Source organism: Vigna angularis, chromosome 4 (genome assembly GCF_016808095.1).
Source record: "Vigna angularis cultivar LongXiaoDou No.4 chromosome 4, ASM1680809v1, whole genome shotgun sequence".
Classification (NCBI taxonomy): Eukaryota; Viridiplantae; Streptophyta; class Magnoliopsida; order Fabales; family Fabaceae; genus Vigna; species Vigna angularis.
The window spans coordinates 14,563,560-14,586,527 of NC_068973.1; the positions used below are offsets into that span (position 1 = coordinate 14,563,560).

General features: G+C 30.5%; 1 protein-coding gene across 1 annotated transcript; it reads left to right on the top strand.

The window, feature by feature from the left end:
* Positions 1 to 11,857: 11,857 nt before the first annotated feature.
* On the top strand, positions 11,858 to 17,595 carry LOC108331967 (DEK domain-containing chromatin-associated protein 1). Its single transcript, XM_052876268.1, has 11 exons — positions 11,858 to 12,573; positions 12,681 to 12,714; positions 13,491 to 13,570; positions 13,660 to 13,719; positions 14,032 to 14,142; positions 14,227 to 14,307; positions 14,755 to 14,829; positions 15,800 to 16,280; positions 16,559 to 16,656; positions 17,016 to 17,046; positions 17,134 to 17,595. The coding sequence occupies exons 1-11, from the start codon at positions 12,106 to 12,108 to the stop codon at positions 17,289 to 17,291; spliced, it is 1,677 nt and encodes a 558-aa protein (XP_052732228.1). The 5' UTR covers positions 11,858 to 12,105; the 3' UTR covers positions 17,292 to 17,595.
* The last annotated feature ends 5,373 nt before the right edge of the window (positions 17,596 to 22,968 follow it).

The window sequence follows — 22,968 nt, forward strand, 5'->3', positions numbered from 1 at the left end:
TCAACAATGTTCCTTCGGAGAGCCATACCATCGTTTCCGAAACCCAGACGGTGTTCGCAAAATCACTTTCGAACGTGTCCAAAATCGAGTTTTTCGGAGAGCCTATTTGTTGTGGATGCCCCAAGTGACTTTTCTCAAAGAGAGGACTCAAATTCCAAGCTTTCAAACTCAAACTCCCTCATTGATTTGAAACTGGGTCGATTTGCTGACCATGGAGATAATTTGTGATAATTAAAAGCCACCTCAGCATGCCACCTCACTAAAAAATTAACGTCGTCTACTAAGATTAACGGCAAGGATATTATTGATTCAATTTTATCAAAACAGGGAGTCAATTGATCACTTCCAAAATTGGAGGACCCAATTGAAACTAACCCGCAAATATAGGGACTTCCGAACCTATTAAACCTTATTATTATTAGCTAACAATAATATTTAATTATATCTAATAATATATCAAGATATCTTTTAATTTGTAATCATTTCTTAACATATCTTTTAAGTTCTAAATATATACAATATATAACAATATCAGATAATATCTTTTAAAATATCTAATAACATTTTTTCTAATTGAATAAATTTTCATTAAATCTTATTATTTCTACAAATCTTTTAAAATGAAATAAATCATTTAAATATAAATAACACATTTTTTATCTTTTATTTAAAATAGTTAACCACATTTGTATATTTCTCCTAATTATTAAAATTTCAACGATCTCACATTCCCCTATCAAAAACAATTTTCATTCCCAAAAATGTATTTACAAAAAAAATAAAGGTATCTTCTTCTTATGTTTTCCTAGGATAAGAGCTAAGAAATATTTAAAATTATAGTTAAACAAACATAACAATACATTTATATTTTCATAGACAATGGATAACAACTATTATAAATATTAATACACATCACAATTTCACTTGCACATAAAACAAATAATAAAAGAAATAAACATATATTATGTCTACAAAAAAATCAAATATGTAACATCCCAAATTTAGTAATATAAAACTTACTATAATGAAACATTACATGCCTAATGATAAAACATAACTACAGATTTGGTGAATAAAAATTTCACTTGAAGAACAAACATAACTGCCTATAATATAAGCTTCACTTTCCCCCCTTCAGCTGCTCCAACTGAAAAAGACTGTATCCCTAAGCTCACACCAATCAGGTGATCATCGCCAAAGAGAAACAAACACACAAAGACAGGCCATAAAAAAGCAAGGGTAAGCTAGAGTAGTTTAATTGATTACAGTTATCATGCAATTTAAACCAATACATAAGCATGTGTCAACCAAGCATTTCAAGCATACAATGACCGACCATACATTACAGGCAATGACCGAACACTTGACTTGACCATCTGGATTGTATGAATGTGTAGCTACAGGTGTTTCTGCACTTGTGGTGGTGAGACAGCAAGACACCCATCAAGCTACCCCATAAGGTAAGTCCAGTGAAGATTACCTCGATACCTTGAGGTTAAAGGACCTCATGTCATTCTCACACATGAGTTACTCCTCTCTACTTGAGAATGAGTAATCATAGAATATCAGGATAAACACCAGCTTGGCACGATATCCACATTCATACTTTACAATTCAATAACCATCTACGAGACATTTCGCCTTGGAATTCTCTTCCACAATACTTAAAACATAATCCTCATCATTTAACATATAATGTCATTCAAAAATCATATCCTTACTCATAAAACCGAGAACCCTGTGAACGTTGGAGACCGAACGGTTTCTCACTACCCAATGATATCACTGAACGGTCCATAATAGATAGAACATAAGAAGTAGTCGAACACTATTAAAGACCGACCACTAGAGGAGACTAAATGCTAACACTAGTATAAATGCTAGTAAAAGACCGAGCGTTAACACTAATATAATTGTTAGTATAAAATCGAGCGCTAACACTAGCATCACTACTAGTATAATATCGAGCGTTAACACTAGTATAACTACTACTATAAGACCGAGCGCTAACACTAGCATAACTGCCAGTATAAGACCGAGCGCCAACACTAACATAACTACTAGTATAAGACCGAACGCTAACACTAGCATAACTACTAGTATAAGACCGAGCGCTACCCAGAACGAGCGCTAGTACAAGACCGAGCACTACTAAGAACGAGTGCTAGTACGAGCGCTAGTAAGAGACCACACAACCCACTAATAACGATCGCTACTAAGAGACCACACACCCACTAATAACGATCGCTACTAAGAGACCACACACCCATTATGATCGATCGATACTAAACAGAATACTAATACAAGACCGATCGGTCATTAACTGAAAAGCTCTATAGAAGTGGAACTCAGTTAAGACCAAACACAATAAGAAAGTCAAACGGTCAATGAATGACACTCGATAATCTACATAATTCTGCAAAATAGCTGTAGAATTATGATCAACCACTATCTTCACCAATTCCTACCACTTCTCAACTTCTAATCCTCCAAACATTATTCATATACCATTTTAAGCCTATCCAAAGGTACCTAAAATCGTTCTAACATCATCCCAAAGAGTCTCATACCAGATTTCACTCCCAACTCCAAACTCTCATTTCGCATACCCACTTCCTTAAGATCAGAACAGACCAAACACTTACACAGAGAAACTCCAACCAGTTCACAGGTTCCAGCATTAACAAATTCAACACAATTCAATCAAACGTTCAAGTCACACACATGCAACCATCCAAACAATAATTTCATACATAGAAAATCACAATTAAATTAACTAGCTTCCTTTACTTCCGAACAGCTCAACAACTTCAGAAATTTTGCTCTCAACACTAGAAAATTCTAAGAATACCTATAGTTCACCGATTGGTGATAAGAGACCACCCAAAGGACCAAAATGAAGTTAGAAAGGGGAAGAGAATACTGTTAAACACATGCAAACAGCAAAGCTTTCTTGCATGTACCAGAAATCCCAAAAATTCACGAGAATTTAAGGAACGACACTTACCCGCTCTAAACACGAAATTGATCGGGGAAATAGGAAGATTGTGATGCCAGGATCACTCAGGTTCCCCCTGATTGCTGAACAGATGAACTATGGCTGAAGAAATCTAGAGAGAAGGGAGAGGAAAATTAGAAATAGTGGTTCTAGAGAAATAAATAGTTTTAAGATAATGAACTGAGTGTTTAGAAATTTCTATTTATATTGTTTATGTATTTCAACATTAAAAACTCAGTTTAGTTATTTTAATACCTCTATCTACTCTATTATTCTATTTTCTGAATCTTTACAAAAATACCTTACCATCAATTCATAGTAAGGAGTTCTAATAAACTTTATTATCCTTTACTTTTATAATAATTATCTTTTTTCATTTTAAATAACAACTACTGTGACTACTATTTTTCTAAATATCTAATTGTCTTGAATCTTATATTTCAATCCTCAAGTACAACTTAGAAAGTTTAAAATCACTCATGTCACCTGTTTAAAGATCCACCTTTAAAATCCCATAAAAAGAATAGCATTTTGATTATTATAATAAAAAAACAAAATACCATAACAGAAAGTGGAGAAAAACTTTTTTAAAAGAATAGTTAATAACTTGATCATTTCTCCCACAATCGCTCATTCATTTATATATATAATATAACGATCAAATCATATGGAATATTTCACATGAATGATCAATAATCCACTAGTGATCTTGGTTGTGATACACCATACAAGAGAAATAATATTTTCCATTAAATCACATTTTTTTTCTGGAATATATTTTTCAAAATATACACGAAGTGACAAAAGCTGTGTGTTGATAGGCCCTGAATTACGTACTTCCTGACAAAGAAACCAACATACACATTATACATAGTATTATACATAGTGGCGTATTAGTTATATTCACTTACGTTATTGCATTGTTATATAAATATATAGCTAGCATAAGGTGGTGGTTGCATATAATCGTATTCTAATTATTGAAGTGTGAAGATAAGGCAAATGCAATGAGAGAGTGACACCGTATTAAGCTAAGGCGTTTGTACATTTGGTTGCTGGGTTTGGTACACGAAACCGAAAATAGAAACACTACACGTGTAACACATAAGATCATTTTATGATAACAACAATTAACGATAGCTTAAAAGTTTGTTATCCAATTGGCGTGATTTCAGAAATTAAAATTCTGGAACAAAGTTGCTTCTGAAGTGGGTGGAAATGGATATTGTAATCATTCAACAACACTCTGAAGTGGATCCATGGCCTTATCACTTGAGCTAATATGGTAGAAGCTTTCATGTATCTTCAGGAATGTATCACATTGGTGCTTTCAAATTAATTAAATTTCCTATCCTCCAAAATTACTAAGAATCGTTTTTCGTTAATAAATTTGTTTTAAACTCCTTCACTTGAACCAACACATTAAAACAAATTAATTTTTTATATTTAATTAGTAAATACAAATCTATTAAACCTATTAAAAAAATACAAATCTATTTTTATTGCGTTCAATTTAGTGATAGTTTTCGTCTGGGTGCGGAATAAGTATTAATAAAAACAATATTTGGGAGCAACTTTGTATGATATAACAAAAGTACCTTAAACATATCTTTATTAAAAAAATAGAAAAGATGCATCCAACGAGCGCAACATCTTTTAAAACAAAAACATGCAACAAATATAAAACAATCTTTTTTTATTTTTGATTTTTTTTCTTCTTCTAGAAGTTGATGCCAATATGTGGGAATCCCTAAACAAACTAATAGCCTAGTTCATTTTCAGGTCTATAAATATGGGTGAAGCAATTGCAGCATGCATATCTCAAGTGACCAAAATCAGTTTTAGGAAGAAACTTTCCAAAATTCTGAAAGGAAAGCAAATCATTTTCCATGACAACAAGCACAAATTTTGCAAAGTTGGGTATGATCCTTGTGATCACAGTTCTGATAATGTTGGTTTTGGAGCCAAAACCTGCGGAGTGTGCATTTGCCGTTCCACTCAATCCATGCACACTTCCTGAGTGCATTGCTCAATGCAAGAAAATTCTCCACGCTAAGTTTATGAGTGCTTCCTGCACAACTGGCTCCGAGGGAAATCTTTGCATTTGCTTAGGTTGAAATTTTATATATTCGTCGCTGAAATTAGTGGAATCATTACTTTGCATATGTTGTATTAGTAAAGACAGCTTTCCAATTAAGGTGAAACTCTTAGTGTTTCTTCCTGTCTGGTGCATATATATGTGTACTTCATGTAATGTATGGTTTATGCTTGTTATTTTGTGTACTTGTTTATTCCAATTATATATATATAACGAACAATAGTGTAACTAATGTTGTTTTCTGTACTTTTATACATTTATACACGGGTTAGGTTTGTGTTTTTTATATTCCAATATAAAGATTCTTATCGCAATAATTAATCAGAAGGTGCTTTAATTTAATTTTAAAATAGTTAACAATAAAATTAAAGTTTTACTTATATATATCCTGATAAATAATTTAATTAATAACTGTATAAAATCCTTTTTGTACCATTTATATATTCCAATTAAATTCTCTACCTGTAAAAAAATAAAATAAAAAAATAAACTAGTTAGAATGGGAAAAGGAGTGTTACTAATAAAGAAAGAAGAGAGTAAAAATCAATGTAAAGTTTGACTATAAATGTATCGTAACTCTTAACGAAAAGTATTAAATATTTAATATAAGAAAATATGAAATCTAGGTCAGTTTTAGATTTAAGTGATTTAACCTCGTGAAAATAACTTCGTGATTTAAGGCTTAAATTCATTTATCTATTTTTTTTTAACTCCAGTAAAATTTCAGTCCTTTTTTTTTATATATGTTAGTTAAATTACTAGTGCAAAATATATTTTTAATTGTGACTATTTTTATATGTTGAAATTCAAAACGACACAGTGAGAGGATCGTAAATATTAGAAACTTTTCTATACTAATTACATTAAGAATAGATATAAAAAGTGGCATTGTGAACAATTGTAATAAATTACAAAAAAAATTATTATGATAAAATTGTAATAAATTATAAAGATTTTTATACTGATTGCAATCAAAACAGTTATAGAAAATCGTTTTTCTATACCTATTACACTACAAAAATATATAAAATTATTGACAAAATTTTACCGATGGAAATAAATCTGTCAGTACATTTGAGTTACCAACATATTTTATTGACGGACTTTTCACTCAATAAGTCCAGATTTCTCCATCAGTAAATTGGTCTTTATTGCATGTTAACTTTCATATACCAACGAAAAAATTCGTCGGTAAATCCTTTGGTAAAAAAGTGGCAAATTTTCTGTGCAAATCTTTCATCAAGCTTTATCTCTTCATCTCCTTTTTCTTTAAGAAAACACGAATGTCCCTCTCTTTGTGTCCATTCTCACGATCACAACACCACATTGGCACTCAAACACTTCCAACCATAAAACACCTCCACCCATGGCAACACCTCCAACCATTGCATACCCACAACACCTCATGGATCTTCTCTCACGGCCAAAACCCTCAAGCTTCCATGGCTTTTTACTTTCGTCCAAACACGTCATTGTCGTGATTAGAAGCTTTGTCACCACCGCCAAGCATCATGGCATTTCTGCTCTAGTCATCAACACGAGAATTAGTTTGGGTAGATCAAGGAATCTCGATCCGCTCCACGTAAAAATCGTAAATCACTGGTATGTGTGGTTATGCGTCTGTGTGTGGTTATGTGTTGGTGGGTTTTCAACTAGTAGTTGATTGGGAAGAAGATGAAGTGTTGGATGTAAAGATGAAAATTGAAACCAGAAAAAACACAAATAAAAAAAAAATTGAAACCCTAAAACAGAGAAGAAGAAGGAAAGATGAGGAAGAAGAAGAACCAGATCGTGCTATTTATTGACCAAATTTACTGACTGATTTTTTCATTTGCCAAAAAATGTGTGGGGTGTACGGCGTCATCTTTTACCATGTGTCAGAGCTGAAGTTGTGTATCTCTACACAACTTCTTCATTTGAAGTCGTGTAGGGGCTGCACGACTTATCCATATCCACAATTTTAAAACTTTTTTTCCATATTCGTAATACTCAAAGCTTTTTTGCCTATAGACGTAAAAAAAAACTATTTGTAGATGTTTTAATGGTCATGATCTTTTATTTATAAGATAGTAATTCATTTTGAAGATTTGGCTTATGTCTCTTATGTTCCTACGACATTCCATAACCAAATGTATTTAATCATCTATGTTTAGAGTAGAAGATTTAAGTTTGAATACTTCTTTTCTCAACAAAAAAAAATGGTGTTGAAGTTCTGTGGTTACTGAATTATGGCTCAATTGTTGTTGCCTTATAGCAATTCATGTGATTTAAATTCATACTGTAATTGTGGACTGTTGTGTTGTTGTGGGTACCTCTTTAACAACAATAATGTAGCTACAACATTGTGACCCCAACTTTTAACCCTGTACAGAGCTGAGCTGAACTTTTATCTCTTAAGCTCTATTAACTCACACTCTTATTAGATGTTTGATTCTACACAAAGAAAACTTTAAATAAATCTGAACACACCCTGACAATCATTAACGTACAAAGATTCTTAAATCCAAAAGAGTTAATGGAATTAGTTTTTCCTACATGCAAGTATTTACTGAACTGACTTAAGTAAAAGGTGACTTAAGTAAAAGGTAGAAGATGAACTTACTTTGATCGAGACTCTGGTAAAATATGATGATTGTCCTCTACATCATAACTCTTATGATGTACTCCAATCTTCAAACAAATAAAAAAAAATACTAAAAATCTAAAGAGAATTTAAAAAAAGAAAAAAAAATACGTTATGAGAAATTATGGCTTTTATAAAATAAAACTTAATTACTTTATTAACTTGAGCTTTTTAATAATAAAATAATTGAATTTTATTCCTATAGCATACTTACTTCATCTAAGCATATTCCTATGTCCTACTGTAATACTTAAGTAATTTTTAAGCCTTTATGTAAATTATTTAAAAATTAAAAAATAAATAAGATAATTCATAAAAAAAGTAGTTAATGTGGTATTGAACTTTGCAAATATAAATAAATATAAAAAAAACGTATCCAAAAATAATTATATATTAAATTGAAATATAAAGACTCTTATATATTCAATAACTAATTACTATTATATCCAAAAGAGAGAAACTTTTACAATTTTCAAAGGAAAAGTCAATTGACTTTTATAAATACATAAACTATTGAAACTGGTTGAGCATTATTTATTTTTTTCACCTATTGAGTATTTATTTAAGTTAATATTAGAATGGAACTGTAACTATTATATATATTAAAAAAAATAGGCGACGATGAATTTGAAAAATTATATAAAAAAAAAGTCAATATACAAATAAAGTAAAATGGAGGGATTGTAAGAAAAAATTAAGGATTTTCTTAAACTTTTATATCCTATTTAAATAAAAACATAAAATTTATAAAGCATTTTCATTACAAAAGTCATATCGAAGATCATTAGTGTAAGAGTTAAATTTTATAAAATCTCTCCGTTAATATGATAACATGATAAAATTTAAGAGAGTTTGTCTTGTCTTAAAGAAAATTCCCGAACCGTAAAAAGAAACATATATTTGCGTTTAAAAACATAAACAACAAACTAATGAATATTGTAAGATTTTTATAGTAAAGGTAAACAAAAATATTAAAATAAGATGTCTTAAAATTTAATGTTGTATGTAAATATTTAAGACTCTTCCGTTAAAATAAAAGTTAAAAGAAGATATTAAAAAATACAGTCATCTGACTAGAAAAAACTTATGAAGCTGACATTAATTAACACGTAATATTTAATAAATAAGTGTTAATATTATATTTATTAAACTGAAGTCAATGAAATTAATTAATATTAACTAATATTTTTATTGAAGACTGCTTTTTATATATAAATATGGAAGAAGCAAACAATCAGTGAATTTTTATTAAAAGAGAAAGTTTTCTAAATTTGAAGGAAAAATCAATCAGTTTTGATGGCAGAAAAAATCTCAAACAAGTAGGCTGTCATCATGGTGTTCACAATCTTGGTCGTCTTAGCCATGGAGCCTCATCATGTGGAATGCAAATTTATCACGCCAATGAACCCATGTAAACTTCTTCGGTGCTATACCCTCTGTCTTGAAGTTATGCAGCAAAACTACAACGGTTTTTATTGTATGGAGAACTCAGAGGGTTCATTTTGCGTTTGTAAATGAATTAAAATAATTATCTAATAAATATTGTTTAATTATATTTTTTTTTATTATTTATTTTGAGTTTGATTTATTCTTTTTATTTATAAAAAATGTTAGATAAAATTGTTAAGTTGTTTATTTTTTCTTCTATTCAATATATAATTATATAGTATAATAAGTACTAACATATTTTCATTTTTTTTAATGTTATAGGAAAAAAGTTAGTCTTAGTATGAACATTTTTATACATATTTAGTGTTTGATAATTGTCATGTGTATTTATTTTAAAAAAAAGAAAATAAAACTATACATTTGACTTTAAAGTGAGTATTTTTACCTTCTACTTTTTCTTTGTAAATTTAAAATTTGTGGTGTTTTTTTAATATTAAATACATATTAACGCTATTTTTCTTTTTTAATTAACATAAGTGACAATTACTGAAGATCAATTGTATACTCAATTGTATTAATTATTAACAAAGTTTAATCACTAAATACCAAACGTTCAATTATATTAATTATTATTATTCAATTTAAATTTTTTTGCAAAAAAGAACGTTTTATACTCTACTCATAACATCCTTAATTGGGATGTTACAAAAGGTACACTTCCAAAGCTCAAAGGGGAGAAAATAAGTTGAATTACTTAAGAAATAAAAATAGAAACACAACTACAAGTAATTTTTGAATTGGACATGAACAAAAGAGTAAGAAAAAAAGAAGAAAGATGTTAAAAGATGGAAGATAGAAGAGGGGATGGGAAGCTCTTGATGTAGGCATGCCGTTTAAGGGAGCATTAAAACTCACCAACCCAAGATTAATGGTGTTGTTTTTGTTGGAGAGCTATTCTCAAGATAATGCTTGAGGAAGGAGACAACCCTAAAGAAGAGTCACTCAAAGGTGGTTAAATATAGGGTATATTAACTTCAAAGTATTTAACAACTTTTTCAAGAGTCTTGAAGAACCTCTTATATGAGTGAGGTGAAGTGTTAGTAAAAATACAAAACCAAAGGGTGTTCACATAAAAAGAATAACTAATCTTTTAGAAACTATGTCTAAGGAAGATGTCTTGAAAAGGAGAGAACCATAGCTTGGTCTCCAAGCTTCTCTTGTGCGCCTTTGACCTTCTAAAAGAAAAGGTAAACTCCAAGCTTCTCCTCTCTCCAACGCCCCTCATGAGTGGTTCCAATATTACGACTCTCATCTACTCCAAATAGTGCAATCTTCTTCCTCGTTAGCATAATCTTATTTTACAACACAAAAAACAAAAGAAGTAAAATGTCTACTTAAGTCAAATCAACTATGGTCAACAAGTCAACCAAAGTCAACTAAATAAAAGTTAACTTAGGAAAAGTGATTCATGCATGTTTTTTTTCCTCATTTTAACTTTAATTTTAAATGTCAAATTGAATTGTTGTGATAAAAAGATTTATTTAAATATGATTTGTAATAATTAGAATTATTGAGTTTGTGAAATAAAAATATTTTAGAAAGTGAATTTTAGTTATATAAATTATTTTTGGATGTTTTAATATATTTTGATACAACTGAGTTAGATTTTGATTAATTTATGAAAATAAATTGTTCTAAATTACATAAACTAATATAATTTTTTTATAAATATTATAGTCACAAAATATGAATATTTTATCGAGTTATTTTTTGATTGAGAGTAAAATTATGAAATTAACACCTAAAGTAATTAGAAAAAAATCATAACAAATGAAATCACATGCATGTAAATTTTTTAGGATAATAAAAAGTAAAAATATGATTAAAAGCTTAGATATTATAGTAACTATTAAAATAAAATGTTATTCTTAAAATTTAAACTGAAATTATAAAATAATGAATATAAAAATTACTCATGAAAATAACTATTTCTTATTAATTTTTATGATCTTATAATTATATAATAGTTGAAAATAATTATTATTTATCGTAGTTAATTTTTCTGTATAATAAAATTAATGAAATAGATTGTGCTTATAAAATTAAAATCGAAGATATATATATTTAAATTTTTAAAAAATATTATAAATCTTTTACTAATAGTAATAAGTTATAGATAAAAAAATATTACATATTTAAAATTAAAAGTTATCATAAATATTTTATAAATAGTAATAAGTTATCTATATCTATAAAGAGATTACTTTTTCTGTCTTTATCTATTTTTCTCTACTTTTATTCTTCAAGTTACGTTTTATTTAAATTTACTCAATTTGTTTTATATATAAGTTTTTTTGTTTGCCTTTCGATCGATTGGTCCAAGCTCTTTTTGGGTCGAATATGTTGGTCCAAAGGATTGTGTCATTAAATTCCAGACCCATAATACATGGACCCATTCATGTCTAAAGGCCCGCATTATTACTCATGAGTGCCAGCCAGGCCATTCAAGTATCTCCTTAAATGGAAAGAGTTCCAAACAAAGAATCATTACATTAGGCCATAGTACAATACAATAGCCCACAGATTCAAGAATAATTCACTAATAATAATAATAATAAAATAATAATTTTCTAGTACCATAAAAATTATGACTTTATTTTTTGTTTTTGTTAAATATTAATTTATTTATTTTCATTTAAGTTAATAATAATAATAATAATAATAATATAACTTTAATAAGTGGTTTTGCCCGGGAGAAAAGAAAAAGTGAAGGGGGAAGAGTGAGTGTGAGTGAGAGGGAGAGAGTGGTGAGACCCGCTCACGAATTTGGCATCAAATTTTGAAAACCACCTCAGGCTTATACTTTCACTCTCCAGCGCGCCCTCTCTCTTCTAATTCAATCCCAATCAAAAGGATTCTATTCCTCTCCAATTCTAGGGTTTCTCTTCCGCCTAGGGTTCCCAATTCTCTTCTCCTTCTGGTCCCCCTTCTCCCAACATGGCCACCGAAACCCTAGAAGACAACCAGCCTCCCCTCCATGACGATGACGACCTCGCCAAACCCCAACCCAACCCTGCAATTCCTGACAAAGACGCTTCCGAGGACGCTGCGAAATCCGAGGACGCAAATGTCGAGGAGAAGGGCAGAACTGACTATCCCGGAGTAGAAGAGGAAGAGGCACCTGAGAAGAAAGAGGAGATCGACGAGGATGAAGAAGATGAGGAAGAAGAAGAGGATGACGAAGCCGAAGAGAAAGAAGAGACAGTCAAGGCTAAGGGACGTAGCAAAGAGACTCCAAGTAAGTCGAAGAAGAGTAAGAAGGATGCTGCGTCGGAGAAGAAGGATCCCGTTACGCCGACGAGTGAGAGACCCACGAGGGAGAGAAAAACGGTGGAGCGCTTCTCTGTGCCTTCGCCGGCGAAGTCTGGAAGGTCCTCTGCTAGTAAGGGTTTCACAATTGAGAAGGTATGTTTTCATTTCGTTTATTCAACTGTTCATATAATTTATTCGTTTTTTTTGGGCTCGTGAGGACTGGAATGAAGTGTTCGTCTTTTGATCTCTTTGGGTTTCAGGGACGTGGCACGCAGCTCAAGGATATCCCGAACGGTGCGTATTGTTCTTCTTCTTTACTGCTTTGTTGTTTGCTCCTTGTTGTTGTGGCATGCCCTCTTGAATGGTTTTAACCCGATTGTGCTGAATTTTACTTCCTCATGACTCATGGAACAAGTAATTATGAATGTATTGAGGTTTCTTGGGAAATGGTCTGTGGCTTTAACAATTGCGTTTAAAAGAGATGTCATAGATTATTACTTTTGATGGTATTTGCATTGCTGTTCTTTCCCCTGGTGTTTCTTAGCGGCAGGGAAATGCTGCTTTTGTTGACTTTAGGTAGGTCTGACTTGAAAATATGAATGTAATGATTTCATGTGAGTTGTATTTTTTGACACTGGTTTTACATTTAGTGATGTCTGTTTTAATTGCTGAAGCCAGTCTTGATTGTGACCAGAGGGAATAGCATCCAACTGAATAATTTCCCCAATGAGTTCTTCAAAGCTTTGTTATTGGTTTTGTAGTTCCTTCACTTTCTATGAAGTGTATTTAGTTGTTCTGTGACCTGTACTTGCAAATTTTAAGTGTTTGTAGGGATGTGTCAGAATTTTTGCTGTTACTAGTAAATTCACTCCATTGGTTTGACATTTTCTTAGTTGTTGAAACCCAATGTCATGCTTTTTCTTTATTATTTGTCTTGCAATATTGGTCTGGTATCGGATTGCTTAGAATATTATCATTGTGTGCAGAGTTTTGAAATTCGATTGTTTGCCTGTCATTGTCTGTTTTCTACATCAGTATTACCCAATCCAGTTATTTATGAACTGTTTCAGTGGCGTTTAAGTTGTCAAAGAGAAAACCTGATGACAATCTGCATATGCTTCATACTTTACTGTTTGGGAAGAAAACAAAGGTGATCTACCTTATAACGTTTGTGTTGTTTTTATCAGTTAAGGATGTGCAAACCCTTTAATATTATTGCTATTGCTTAATGTTTTGCAGGCACACAATTTAAAGAGAAACATAGGCCAGTTTTCTGGTTATGTGTGGACTGAAAATGAGGTATTGTTGGTTAGTTATTGTAGTATCTCTGTCCTCTGTTCTATCATGATGAAGAGGAGTGTTAATAACACCCTTCCAAACACTCTTTCTAATTAACTTTTTGCTTGTCGTGAAATTCATATTAGACTTGTTAAATAGTGAGAGGGAATTGTATTATTTAAAGGGTTATGTATAACATTTTCTTCACAATAGTGTTCACAAGAGTTTGTTGCTGGCGATTCTGTTAATGTTATCTTTTCACAAAGCATGAGAACGTCTGAGACTGTAATGGACCCCATAGTTTAAAGATCACAGCTTTATAATTCTTGACAGGACAAACAGAGGGCCAAAATAAAGGAGAGGATTGATAAATTTGTCAAAGAAAAGTTGTTGTACTTCTGTGATGTTCTTAATATTCAGATAAACAAGGCCAATGCAAAAAAGGTAAGTATTGTTATAGTGTATTCCATTTTAGAAGAGAATCTTGGTACTTTTTAAAATTACATTATTAAATGAGATTACTTTTAGGAGGAGCTGTCTGCAAAGTTGTTGGAATTTTTGGAGTCCCCACATGCTACAACTGAGATTCTACTTGCTGATATAGAGCAGGTTTGTTCTTTATAGATTGTTTTAGCCAACTTACCCTTATGCAAATTATGTTTTGCATTGTTGTACTATGGTTTCAGCAGCTGACATATATTGAAACTAAAAGCATCTCTCACACAGGTTGTTCATTTTAGTTTGAAATTGTTTTCTAGTTAAGTTTCCTAAAATTAACAAAAAATAATTATTAGTAACACCTGTAAACAGCACTGTGATTAAATGCTTATTGGAGTCCAATCCTTATATTTTTGAACATTTTTGGTTGTGACAAAATCTTAATTCAAGGGATGGATCAATGAAAATAATTACTTCCAATGAAGTAGATATCCATGGCTGCCTTGTATTATAGGCTCATTGAATCCTAACCTGGTGTAATATGTTGTTTTTAATTGTTTTAGAATTTTATGTTATTATAATGTGACTCACTTTTTAAATTTGCTTCTATGTTAACAGAAAGGTAAAAAGAGATCTAGAAAGTCAGCCCCTAGCAAATCTCCAGGGGAAGCATCTATAGAGATACCTGCTAAGGTATTTGGTTATTACTGTATACTTAAAGCATTCTAGCTTGCTATATAAGTCATACATTTTTTCAAGTGGCATTTTTGTTGATGGTTTAATATCTTGATTGTGGTTGGTAGTTATTAAAACAATAGTTCTAGAGTTTGACTTTTACTTTGACGTTTTCACTTTTTTGTCTCATCCTATTCTAATGTTGGCATTTGAATATATATGCGATTGTGGAGGCTATCATGTAGTAGATGTCAAATAGATATTCTTTTACTATTTTGTTGAGGCCATTAAAGATTGAAACTATTATACCTGTTAGGCAATTGATCCATACTTGCCTATTACTGGGGTTTCACCATTTTGGTTGACAGTTGCAAGTTTTTATTTTAAAGGGGTAACGACCAGAAGTTCATTAATCTTAAATCTAATTGTTGACTTTATTACCTATAATGACGTTTTTCCTTATCTGAAGTACAGAAGTTTTTGATTTGAGTTAATTTGAAATTACGAACTTAATGGGTTGCTGTGTCATTATGCTTGCGGTTCAGTAACTGCAAATATACACACTTGTGGAGGTGGAGTTTTTATCTAGTTCAAAACTGAAAGGTGAAGCTGTTAAAATGCTGAATTTTCCTGTTATAGTTTTTAAAAAATAAATGTTCACTTCAAGCTGCTTTGTATTTGTTGCTGAATTGATCTCCTGGCTTTGATGCCACTTTTGATACCTATTCATTTTCTGTATTCTGTCAACTGTGAATGCGAAGATGCTGTTTTTTATATTTTCATCTGGATATTTATATTCTATCCTTGAATAGACTATAGTGTGGATTATTAGTTACTGTGTTGGCTTCATATGTTTTGTTTTAAATTTTATCTTTTATTTCCCGTGGATGATTTGGGTTGCAAATTTGCTTTGTACTTCACGAGTGAAGCGAATAATATGCTTCATATGTTGATTTTAATCACATTTGTATATTTTATCTTACTCTAGAAGCAAAAACAAACTTCCCAATCTGGGAAAAAGCAAAAGGAGTCTTCTGATGAGGATGAAGATAATAAAGCTGAAATTTCAGATGCTAAAGATGATTCTCAGGAAGATGAAGATGTTCCCGCACCAAACAAGGAAAGTGATGAAGAGGAAAGTAAATCAGAGGAAGAGGAAGAGAAACCAAAATCTCGCAAGCGTGCTTCCAATAAAGCTGTTAAAGAGAGTTCAGTTGGCAAAACTGTAGATAAAACCTCATCTGTCAAGAAGACCTCTGTGAAAGATGCCAAGAACATTGAAAAGACTCCAAAAAAAACATCAAAGAAAACTGTTGCTGAGCATGACAGTGCTTCTGCCTCCATTTCCAAGCCAAAGCAACCTGCATCCAAGAAATCGAAAACTGTAAGTGAAAAGCAGGATGCTAAGGGGAAGGCTGCAAGCAAAAAACAAACTGACAAATCTTCAAAGGCTTTGGTTAAGGATCAAGGTGAATTGACTATGTTCTCTCTTTGCATATGGTTAATATCCTCTGTACTACTTTCGAGCCATATGATATTAGTATGCTGGTTCCTCAAGTTAATTTTTTACGATTGATTTTACTTTACTGATCCTGTCAAACTGCATGGGAAATTTTCCCTATTATATTATGTTATTACATTAAACAAGTTATACAAACTTAATTTTTTAAACTTAGATTTTAATATTAAGTATTGTTTCCTCTTAATTTTAATCCTGTTCATCCATTGATTTCTGATGTCAACGTAGGGAAAAGTAAAAGTAATAAGAAGGCCAAGTCTGAACCTACTAAGCAGGACATGCATGCTGTAGTTGTTGATATTTTGAAGGAAGTAGATTTCAATACTGTAAGTAATACTTCTCCTGAAATTCATGTATAGTTCAATTTTGGGAGTTTCAGGGTCTGTTTCCTATATTCAAAACCTTTTTTTTAAAGCATAAAATTAAAAGCTTGTTGATAAGAGTATTTATCGAAAATTGTTTACGGAGCTAATATTTCTTTTTTCTTAGAAGTCAGAAAACTACACAAGTTTCATTTTTCTATCAAGTTTCTTCTAGCACTTTCACTTCTCACTTTTGTTTTTGGAAAATTAATTTTTGAAAGTTAATTTATAAAATGGTTTTTGAAAGAACTTTTAAAACAAACACAACCAAACACACCTTATAAATACTTGTTCTTATTTATACTATTTTATACTTGATGCAGGCAACTTTGTCCGATATACTCAGACAACTTGGTATGTCCTTTTTCTTGACAGAAGTCCTCCTAAATATTAAGGGAATGATATGTTAAACTAAGCTAGTTTGTAACGAAATGTTTATAGGTACCCACTTTGGTATGGATTTAATGCATAGAAAAGCAGAGGTGAAGGATATAATTACAGACGTAATTAATAACATGTCTGATGAGGAAGATGAAGAAGAAGCTGAGAATGATGATGATGCTGATAAAGATGATGACGGTGACGAGGATGATGCCTGATTTTGGTTGGGCAAATAATATTTGACCTGTGCAGAAATTAGAGGCACGTGGGCATCTAATAGCTAGATTTTATCTTCATAATTCTCCGGTCAGTCACTGCGGATAAGTTAAGGTAGATATTTGGTTTGAGTTGTGACCTTTTCCATTATAGATGCTCTAAATTAGGTTTGTATTTTGTACCATAGATTTAACCCGCTCCTCTGTATTACTGATGTTACCTCTGTTTCTCATATTGAATAGTTTGTTTTTTCGCCTGCCTGTAAACATTATTACCTCCTAATTTAGAACACTGTTCTTTCTTTTATTTGTTAAAACAAAAAAAAAAGATTGTAGATCCTTGAAATTGAGATGATTTTCATGCTTATATTTAAGCCTCTTGTATTTTCACTATTTGCATTTTGGTTGGAATTAACATTTAATTGTAAGTGGGGCAAACAGGAAAATTGAGTTGATATCCTTAATTTATAAATTTGACCTATGCATTTACTGGCAAATGTTTGCTGGATCAGTCGAGCAAGGTTGATTAATTTTTTTCTGGGTTTACAGAGTTCTTAAAAGGCTTTAGGTTTTTAGAGTTGGGAGTAACTGAGAAGTGCAGTTGTTAAGGGGTGTAATTTGAAAAGACAATTGATTGACTATGACTGAATTTCAAAATAAGTAGTATGGTAAAGAACCTGAGTGGTAAATTATTTTAATAGGTGAGAAATGGTGACTGAATTTCAAAATAAGTAGTATCGGTAAAAGAACCAGTGTTAAATTATTTTAGTAGGTGAAAAATGATCATTCGTCCTGATTGTTAAATATTAATTTTATAAAAATGCTGATATTTCTATCAATTCACCTTTCTGATAATATATTAGTATTACGCATGAATTACAATTTTAAAAATAAAAAAATAGAAATGAAATAGTGATATATACTGTTCTTTAATGATTTTGTAATGAGTATGCATTATATCAATGAGTATACATTTTGTAATAATCATATAATAATAATTATAACGTTTTAGGATTAGAATGAATGAAAAGAATATATATTTTAATTGTTTTGTAGAAGGCATAGTAATGCAAACTAAATAGTTTTTACAAATTAATAAATAGTGAATTAAAAGAGAAAACTCAAGAGTAAAAGAAATGAATGAAAAATTTACCAACGATTTAATAGATGCAATAGTTTTTAAAAATTTATAAAATAATATATTTATAAAATAGTTAAAATAACTTTATTATAAATTATTTTGATTAGTTTTATGAATATAAATTTACTGTTATAATAATGTCATTATTATAATTATTTTAATAATTTTATTAATATTTAATCCATATATTATTATTTTTAGATCAGTGAAGAATTTCAAATAATATACCTTATGTTACATTTAAATACATAATCAAAATGCATTCGCATGAACAATTCTTCGCAGAATAGAAATAGAATGTAAAAAGAAGAACTATCTCAAGAGAATGAAAGCAGTCAGTCCATAATGACCTTAATACTCTTAATATTGGGACAACAATAGTTACTAGATTGCATGCAAATACTAATGGCATGGAGAGAAACATGTTTTATCTATTAGAAACAAGTTATTTGAAACAGATGATGTGTGAATAAAATAACTAAGTTGGAAAGTGATGAGAAAATGAAGTGATAGATGAGTGTCCAAAGGAAAGGGGGAGTCCTCCTTTCCCCTCACCTCTTCTCTCTTCTATCTTACTTTATATTTTTTCAGAATTTGGTTCAATAATACCAAAGTCCTCTTTCACCTTTTCTTTTCTTGTTCATTCATTTTAGAGTCTAGGACATTTTTTTTAAGTCAAAGTATTCAATGTGTGTTTTATATAATAAATGTGTTAATATGACTTTGGTAGTTATTCTATTATTTTAGAATAAAAAAGTATTAGTGCAACAAGTTTTGAGAAATGTAAGGGTATTTATAATTCTTCAAAAGGGAAAAGTGTAGATAAAAAAATGAAATAATAGTAAAAATAAATGAAAAAAAATTGGTGAATAGACACGTCAACAATTAATCTAAAGTTTAAAAGGTTTCTTGGTTCTAAATTAGAGTCAGATTCTTCTTATGCATATTATTATAAGTTTTTCATTTTTTGTTAGAATAACTAAATATCTATAGTTCTTTATCTTTTAATTTAATTATTTTATTTATTGGATGAATTTTATTTACTTAAACACGTGAACTTAGAATAATTATGAAATTACTCTACTAAATTAGGTTGGTACGTATTTATGAGTGATTTAATCAAATATTTTATTTTTAAAAATAATAGTAATTTCAACTTTTTTAAGTTAATTTTGTTTTAATTTATATTTTTGTCAATAATGTATGGATACACATGTTTTTATATTCAAACTTATAGAAAGAGATTATTTTATAAATAAATAATTCTCTAAATTGATACTATAGCGTTTAAAGCATTTCATCACGACATAAAAGATGTATTTCTAAAGTTGGCTATTAGAGCAGAATACATGTCTGATTATTTAAGTCAATTAATGAATGACAAAGATAGAAAAGTCGAGTTAGATTTTTTTTCTAAAGATAATGGTTGAGCAAAATATTGAATTCAAGAAAATGAGAGAGGACATGGATTAGAGGTTGCAAAATCGGATAATTGATTTGAACAATATCAAGATTAGAAGATCAAATAAACAACCAACTTTAAAATCACATCATGGTGATATGTCTATTGATAGACATACAAATTTTACTAAATGTGTTGTTAAACTTGTTAATGATGAAGCAATAGAGTCAACTACTTCAGGTGTAGACTTTTTCTCACAAGATGAGATTATTAGAATTAGTGATGATCCTAATTACCATCCTAATGCACTTGATGATGCTGAAATTGAGTTGAAGCCACATGCTTCACACATCAAGTTTGTTGATGTGAACAATGAAAATAAATTTTTGGTGGTGATATTTATAAACTTGGCTACGAAACATAAAGGTTGTAGAAGAAGGAAAACATGTTATATTTAAATTCATTTGATATCATTGTTGATAAAAAATCTAAATTGCATGCATGTTTATGTATTTAGCATAAATAGAAAAAAAATTATTGGAATTTTAAAAACATTTGTTTTCATTAAAAATAAAAATTTAAAAATTAACAAAATTGTACAAGGTGACTTGTACTTTATAAAATTAAGGTTTAATACCATTTTTGTCCCTATTTTCGTCAATTTTGTTCGATGTGAAATTCATTTTTTTTAATGTTCAATGTAGTCCCTTATATTGTAATTTATGTTCAATTTGATTCTTTTGGCTTACGACATCTAAATCGTTAGCGACAAAGTATCCAGGTCACCTATTAGTGAATGAGTTGTTAGTTTTTTTTTATATACGTGGCATATTTAAAGGAAATATGGTATTTGAAAGTGGTTTTGTTGGAACTCTTGCTCATAACCTTTTGCCGCTACAACTCCATTGTTGCCGCATCGTAACCGTGAACTCTCCCACCTTCTCCGCCCACCTACTTCCTTTCATCGCGTAGGGAGATATTCTTCTCCTTCCTTTTTTCTGTTGTGGTTTCGACTCATCATGAAACCCTTCTTCATTTTCCCCTTTGAAGCAACCCATGAATGTGGATGCAGTTTGGGTGCAAACAATGTCACAATGGCTAGTGAAGGCAGCGGTGATGCATTGCGAGGGGTACCAGCGACAATAACAAAGGGAATCATGGTCCCAATCTTGTAATTTAGGGTTTCTGATATTGTTTTCTGATTTGGAAAATTAGGGTTCCTTTGTGTTTTCGCGTTTCAGATTAGGATTTCAAATTGGAATTTGAAATTGGGTGTAGTTTTGAGAAGTCCTTGTGTTATTGATATTCTATATAAAACTATATTTCCTTTTAAGTTGTCACGTATATATAAAACTAACAACTTATTCACTGATGACTAACCTAGATACTATGTCATTAACAATTTAAATGTCGTAAGGCAAAATGACCAAATTGAACTTTTAAATTTATCGTGTGATGAATGATCGCTCAACGGTATACACTTTATAAAAGCATCTTATGTTCATACCATCTGATTATATGTGTTGTATGTTTTAACAAACGATGCATTTATAAATGACATGACAAATAATAAGATGTCCTAAACATGCAATAATGTTTAACGCTTATCAAAATTCAAAAAATTTAATGCATGTACGATACAATACTTTGATGCTTGTATACTTTGTTTCTCGATATTTGTGCAGATAACTAAAGCAGAAAGATATGATCAGAATCACTATACCTAAGAAAAAGATGTGAGAGAAGAAGAACATTCTGGGAATGTTTCTCTTGAATGCAATTGTAGTTTTGCTTAAGGTTATGAAAAAGCTTTGACCCTTACGAAGTAGGCCAAAGTTTGACTTTCCAGCTAAAGGCTACCTACTCTCTTGAAATCAAATCAATGTTCAATGTTCATCTCACAAGATAGCCTATATATATAGAAGATCAACTAAAGAGAAGAAGAGAGAATTGTAGAAGTAGATGAGAGAAAAGGTGAAAAACAAAAAGAAGAAAGAGAGTATGCTCAAGAAATCAATTATCAACTCTACTTTATCTTAATTCTTATATTGTCTAATGCTCTTCAACTTGATAAAAATGATGAAACCAAACTCAAGCAAGAGAAAATATAAAGAAAAATCTACCATCACATCTAGCCTTCTACTTCATCATTAAGCCCAAAACGTCTGAAGGTTTCAGAATGATGGAAGAGTAGAAACAAAAAAGAAAAGAAAATAAAAGAAGAAAAGAGAAACATAGAAGAAAAGAGAAGCATAAAAGAAAAGATAATAACAAAAAGTTGTTATTGAATATCTATTATGAAGTTCATGATTGAGCTCACAATGCTTAATGCTCATTCACAAATGAGAAGAGAAGAAAAGAAAGAAAGAACTTTGTGAGCTTATATCGTCTAATGCTCTTCAACTTAAGAGAAGAAACTTCATAAGTCCATCAAGCTTTCTGGAAACATCATCATTTGAACATATCTCTTGTTTATTAATCTATTGGAAACCTATTAGACGCTATTTGCAAAAAGTTTTAGAAATGTTATTCATTCCCCTCCCTCTAGTATTTTCCTATGCACCTTCATCTTAAGTCGATATGTACTTAACCCATTCCTATTCAGCCAATACAACATTACACAAGACACTTAATCACTTTGGTCCATGGTTAACTACAATAAGTCAGAAACCAATAAGTATTTGGATCATTGAGCCAGCCCATCCAAGTAAAAGCCCATAAACAATAAGTATAAATGACACATCTTACGAGATATGTTAATTACATTTCATTAATTATCACATTTAGTGCTTACTAATCTGATAAGCTAATTTAAATGTTAAAATGTCTTATGGAGGCACAATCTATTCTTGTCTTAGGGAGAACAAGGACCCGGGAGGATATGGATACTCTTTGAGATTGAAAATTGGAAGCATTTGAAAAGTCTTTGGAAGTTTTTGCGAGGTACATACTTTATAGGAAAAAAAACAACTTTTAAAACAAAAATTGAAAGTACTGTATTATTGTGAAAAAAATAAAATAAGACTCAAAAAATAAATTGAAAAACTCCGATTGGGTTTTAATATTAAAGTGAAAATTAATCAGTTCTCTTAAATCTTAGAAGAATTAACGAGTGTTGTATTATAAAATAATATTAT

Coding starts and splice junctions, on each gene's coding strand:
- LOC108331967 (XM_052876268.1), top strand. CDS start 12,106: ATGGCCACCGAAACCCTAGAAGACAACCAGCCTCCCCTCCATGACGAT. Junction 12,715..13,490: donor GCTCAAGGATATCCCGAACG/GTGCGTATTGTT, acceptor GAACTGTTTCAG/TGGCGTTTAAGTTGTCAAAG. Junction 17,047..17,133: donor CGATATACTCAGACAACTTG/GTATGTCCTTTT, acceptor AAATGTTTATAG/GTACCCACTTTGGTATGGAT.